Genomic DNA, 6,339 nt, shown 5'->3' on the forward strand with positions numbered 1-6,339 from the left:
CTCTGGAATGACAAAACGGACCCTTCCCGAGGGCTGCCTGACTGACACAACACAGACCAACAACAAACAAACAGTAGTTTGAAACGATGGAACTATTTTACTACCACCAACGTCCGAATCCTGTCGCTTTCCAGGAAGAAAGAAGGAAATTAAGAAAATGAAGGCCAAAATATTCACACTCATCGCCATCCAGTGAAAAAGAATAATTCATAACCAAACAAGAAAATAATAAAAATATAGTGACTGTATTAAGCATAACTCGAACTATTCAAAGAAGCTTAGTCGAAGTTTAAAGTTACACTAAATAACGTACTCAACTGTTTGATTGAAATCCTCGTTTAGCCATAGCAGCCCTAATTGACGAGACGAAGCCCAAGCAGGAGGAATCTGTGGTTTGTAACGCTAAATTAATCTTACCTAAACGACAATAAATCAAAAGGACTCGGAATAATAATAAAAATAATAATATCATTTAGTCTTCTTAATAGGGAGGGCGAGAATTTGGTCCCCAAGGCATGACATCTGGTGAAAGCTGGCAATTGATAGGAGCTGGGCTCGCCACACCATAAACAGACACGGACATCGCCGTCGAACCAACAGACCCGTCATTAACGGCAACAACTCCAGCGCCGGCTATGGAAGTCTTGACCTCCTCATCTCCTTCTCGGTCTTGTTCAGTCGGAATCTTGTAAAGTGTTGGGTTAAGAAACGTCGCCGCCACAACAACAACCAGACTCGCCGCCACTATCTTCCCGCCGACAATGCCTCCGAACACATGGCCTTGGCCTCCAGCAAGGCAGATTCCGAAAGAAGAGCAGGAAGACGGCGGCGGTGACGACGACGACAAGGGCTTCGAGCCCGAAGGCGAAGAACTTACCATCGCCGTACTGGGAGAAGAAAAGGTGCCCAAGAATGTGCCCGATAGCGAGACCAGACTAAAAGGACCCTGGAGTGTAAATACGGCGGGGGCGTGAGAAATGGAGTGCTGGAGAGTGACGGTTGAAATAGACCCAGATCCGCTCAGGACGGTGATACCCACTCGACGCTTCCGGGCGAACTGGACAATTGTGTCGACGACATCGCAACCAGCTTTAATCTCGAGGACGACGGGCTTCATTGCGAAGTCGCTATCTTTGGTGATAACGATTGGGGGCTTAGGCTTATTCTTGGAGCCGGGTGGTCTTCCTCTGGGCTTCTTCGAATGCTCAACGGTTGAAGAGAAATCACCAGCCCCTGAGGACCTCCGGGGCTTAGACGAAGTGGTAGAGCCTCCTCCTGCGCCGCCAGATAGTGTACGGACGCTTCGGGGACTGTGTTCGGAGGATTCGTCGTCGGAGGTATGAGATAGGTCTCTCGCTTGGGCAAGAGTCATTGTTGGATTACAGTCGGCCATGTTTGATGTTTGGGAGGCAAGGGAAGGGAGGCGTACTGAATAGTGAGTGAGGAAGAAATTAGTGCAATGGCATGTAAGCCTGCTTTATATGAAGGCCACTTTCTATGGGCCCCAGACTCATTGGGACGGGACCATAGAAGGCTTCCTATTCCCAACATATTATTACTGCTACGTCACTTATAATTGTTGGAATTGCTAAGTACACTCCTTGTGACGGTGGCCAACGTTATACGGAGTTGTAGCTTTATTAGTGGAATTGTGTCAAGTATTTAAATTTAATAAATATTATCAATTTAATCAATATTACGAAATATCATTTACTAATCGTAGAGTTCTATATTATATGTTGGTAGATAACTTAAAAGTGTCAAATAATAACAATGTTATTAATTTGTTATCCAAATGACTAGAAAGGTTGTTTTTTTTCTTTGGACACCAACAATTGATTTTCCTCCGTTTGGATGAACATAAAAAAAAAAAATCATTAAATTATTTTTAGTCAAATAGAATGATGTTTAATATAATTTTTGAATGAATAGTAGTTCTTTTAGATTTGATTATTTTAAGGCGTTAAATGAAAATGAAAAAAAATAGCTATATAAATTATAATTTATATTTCATTATATTGTGTTTGGCTTCACATTTTGACTAATCCATTTATGAGCTCACCTTATTCCTAGTTTGGTCATGACTTTGTGGATAGTGTCATAACAGAATTAACTAACATTCTGTTATGACAGTCTTGGACATCAAAACTTAAGCTATGTCTATAAATAGCTTCCTATTTTCTTATCAAGTTAGACGTGAGCAACAACCAAGTTTAGAGAGAGTTAAAACACCACTGTTTAGAGAGAAGAAAAGTTTTGAGAGAGAAACTTTGAGGGTTGTAAGGAGAGATTAGTGTGTCTGATCTAATCCTCCCATGTGAGCTTTTGTAATAGAAGCACAGCTTCTTTTGTGTATTCAAATCTGTCAAAGACAGATTCAGTTTTGGTGTAATATCTTGGTTGATTATGGAATAAAGTTCTCAAGGCCCCAAGGGCTGTTTCTGGCCGTGGAGTAGGCAAGATAACACTTTGTTATCCTTGTTCGAACCACGTAATCTCTACTCTTCTTTACTGTTTTATGATTGTTTTAAGTTTGTCCATATTTTTGTCTTGATTTACATATTTTTTGAGATCAAGTTTAATGCTGTGATCTCTCTCTGTTTTGTTTGTGTGTTCTTGGCACTGAGCATTTCACAACAAGTGGTACCAGAGACAGGTTCGCAATCTGCCAAGAATCAGTCAAGAACTTCAAGCAAGATCAAGATTCTTGTTCAACAAGGCTTCCGCACGATATGAGGTTGACAAGTTCACAGGGACTAATGATTTTGGATTATGGAGAATCAAAATGAAGGCTTTGTTGGTCCAGCAAGGGGTATATCAAGCCATAGACAAAGAGGAGTTAAAGGAACTTGGAGATGACAAAAAGAAGATCAAAGAAATCGAAACCAAGGCACATAGTGCCATACTTCTGAGTTTGGGAGATGAGGTACTCAGAGAAGTTTCTGATGAAGTTACAGCAATAAGTTTGTGGGAAAAACTTTCATCAATTTACTTGAAAAAATCTTTAGCCAACAAACTTTATCTAAAGAAGAAGCTGTACACCTTGAAGATGGAGGATTCAAAGGATCTTCGAAAGCATCTTGATGAATTCAACAGAATCATCTTGGATCTCAGTAACATTGGTGTAAAAATTGAAGATGAAGATCAAGGGATTCTGTTGTTAAGTTCCTTACCAAAATGTTATGAACATTTTGTGGACACCATTCTTTATGGGAAAGATACCTTGACAATGTCAGAGGTCAAGGCTGCTCTGAATTCAAAAGAGATTCAAAAGAAATCAGAGGAAAGAATGGACAGCAATGGTGAGGGAATGTTTGTGAAAGGCAAACCTGGTTCAAGGGAAAACAAAGGTGGAAATCACAAGACAAACAGTAAGGGTAATCACTCTAAGGGAAATAGCAGTGGTCAAAGACCTAAACCGAATTCCAGCACAAATTCAAAGGCAGGAAAACAATGCTATTATTGCAAGAAGGAAGGTCATTTCAGAGATGAGTGCAGGGCCCTCAAAGCAAAACTTGACAGGGAAAAGAAAAAGGATTCTGGTGATGCTGGCTGTGTTCTTGATGGTTATGAATCTGCAGATGCTTTAGTTGCATCATGTCAAGCCACTAGTGATGAGTGGATTTTAGATTCAGGTTGCTCTTTTCATATGACACCTAACAAACATTTCTTTTGCATCTTTAAGGATCAAGACAATGGCTCAGTCTTGTTGGGAGATAACAAGGCCTGCCAGATTGCAGGAATTGGCTCAGTGCTGATCAAAATGCATGATGGATCAGAAAGAGTCATTAGAGATGTGAGGTATGTTCCTGACCTCAAAAGAAATTTGTTATCTATTGGTGCACTAACTCTTAAAGGCTGCAGCATCAAGATTGATAGCTCACATAGAGTACTAAAGGATTCCACAGTTGTGATGAAAGGCAATCTCAGAAATGGGATTTATTATCTAGATGGTAAAACAGTCACTGGAAAGGCAGCAACTGTTGTCAAGAATGATAGCATGGATCAAACAAAGCTATGGCACATGAGATTTGGGCATGTCAGTGAGAGAGGACTGTATGAGCTTGAGAAACAAGGCATACTTAAAGGTAAACTTGGTAAGAAATTAGATTTCTGTGAAAACTGTGTTTATGGCAAGAGTTGCAGGTTGAAATTCCCAAAGGCTAGGCACACAACAGCAGAGAAATTGGACTACCTCCATTCAGATCTCTGGGGTGCCTCCAGAACCAAAACCATAGGTGGGGCAAGCTATTTTCTAAGTATAGTTGATGACTATACCAGAAAGGTTTGGGTTTTCTTACTCAAAAACAAAAATGATTCTTTTGATACCTTTGTTAATTGGAAAACTTTGATAGAGAATCAAACCAGTAAGAAAATCAAGATGTTAAGAACTGACAATGGTCTTGAGTTTTGTTCTGATGAGTTCAACAGGTACTACCGAGAAGAGGGAATAAGAAGGCACAATACTGTAATCAAAACCCCTAAACAAAACGGCATAGCTGAGAGGATGAACAGGACTCTTATTGAAAGAGTGAGGTGTATGCTCAATGCTGCAGGGTTAGGAAAACAATTCTGGGGTGAAGCTTTAAAAACAGCGTGTTATCTCATCAACAGGTGCCCTTCAACAGCTCTAAATTTCAAGACACCACAGGAGTTTTGGACAGGCCATGCACCAGGAATTGACCATCTAAGAGTCTTTGGATGCACAGCATATGCACACATAAGACAAGTTAGAGCCGAGAGCATTGAAATGCTGTTTCATTGGATACCCTGATGGGGGTAAAAGGATACAAGCTATGGTGCTTAAAAGAAGGTTTCAAAAAATGCATCATCAGCAGGGATGTGGTCTTCAATGAAAATGAAATGCCCATGAAAAAGAGCAATACTGAGAATGATGTTCAGACAGAAAGCACTGAGAATGTCCAAGTACAACTTGAAGAATCACCTGAAGAGGATCAAGTTGGGAACACTGAACCTGAACAAGTAGATGAAGAAGAGACAGTTCAAGGTGGATCACAGGGATATCAGCTTGTTAGAGACAGAGAAAGAAGAGCTATAAAACCACCAGATAGGTTCGGCTTTGCTGACTGCACCGCTTTTGCATTAGCCTCAGCAGAAGAAGTGGTGAGTTCAGTTCCCAGAACCTACCAAGAAGCTGTTAACTGCAAGAACAGAAAGAAATGGCTTGCAGCTATTGATGAGGAGATGGCATCGCTCAAGAAGAACAAGACATGGGTAACTGTACCTAAACCACCTGGACAGAAACTAATTGGATGCAAATGGATCTTTAAGGAAAAGGAAGGTCTACCAGGTGAAGAGATTAGGTACAAGGCAAGGCTAGTAGCTAAGGGTTTCAGTCAAAGAGAGGGAATTGACTTCAATGACATATTCTCTCCAGTGGTAAAGCAATCCTCAATCAGAATCATGATGGCAAAGGTAGCAAATTTTGCTTTGGAAATGGACCAAATGGATGTTAAGACAGCTTTCTTACATGGAAAGCTTGAAGAAGAGATCTATATGGCTGAACCAGATGGATTCGAAAGTAACAAGCCAAATCAAGCATGCCTACTACTGAAATCCTTATATGGACTCAAACAAGCTCCTAGGCAATGGAATCTAAGATTTCATGAGTTCATGACAGAAACTGGTTTTATAAGGAGCAGCTATGATCCTTGTGTTTACTGTAATAGTGCACCAATCTGGTTACTATTATATGTTGATGATATTCTCATCATTGGAAAGGAAAGACAAAAGATTGACAAGATCAAGCAACAACTCAGTACAGAATTTGAAATGAAAGATATGGGGGAGGCAAAGAGAATCCTTGGGATTGATATCAGAAGAGAAAGACCTACCAGAATCACCTTGTCTCAAAGAGACTACATACAGAAAGTGTTGGATAAATTCTGCATGAGTGAATCAAAACCAGTTACCACGCCCCTAGCTCCTCACTTCAAACTTTCACAATCTCAGGCCCCAAAGACAGAAGAGGACAAAGCTCAAATGGACACAGTTCCATATGCCTCATGTGTGGGAAGTTTGATGTACTGTATGGTATGTACAAGGCCTGACCTTGCTTATGGATTGAGCATGGTCAGTAGGTTCATTTCAGATCCAGGAAATGAACACTGGTCTGCTGTAAAGTGGATACTAAGGTACCTTAAAGGTACAATGGATCTTGGATTAGAATACAACAATGACAGCAGCTTTCAAGGCACTGAAGTCTCAGGATTTGTAGACTCCGATTATGCAGGAAGTATTGACACTAGAAGGTCAATAACAGGGTATGCATTCACAGTCTTAGGTGGATGTGTTAGTTGGAAATCCAACCTACAAAAG

At 40.6% G+C, this 6,339-nt stretch overlaps 1 protein-coding gene across 1 annotated transcript; it reads right to left on the bottom strand.

The window, feature by feature from the left end:
- Nucleotides 1-265: 265 nt before the first annotated feature.
- On the bottom strand, nucleotides 266-1,437 carry LOC133789951 (AT-hook motif nuclear-localized protein 28-like). Its single transcript, XM_062227601.1, has one exon. The coding sequence runs from the start codon at nucleotides 1,391-1,393 to the stop codon at nucleotides 482-484; it is 912 nt and encodes a 303-aa protein (XP_062083585.1). The 5' UTR covers nucleotides 1,394-1,437; the 3' UTR covers nucleotides 266-481.
- Between the last annotated feature and the right edge of the window lie 4,902 nt (nucleotides 1,438-6,339).

This window comes from Humulus lupulus, chromosome 7, assembly GCF_963169125.1.
Source record: "Humulus lupulus chromosome 7, drHumLupu1.1, whole genome shotgun sequence".
NCBI lineage: Eukaryota > Viridiplantae > Streptophyta > Magnoliopsida > Rosales > Cannabaceae > Humulus > Humulus lupulus.

What these genes read in the sequence shown, in the direction of transcription:
- LOC133789951 (XM_062227601.1), bottom strand. Translation starts at nt 1,393, where the DNA reads ATGGCCGACTGTAATCCAACAATGACTCTTGCCCAAGCGAGAGACCTA.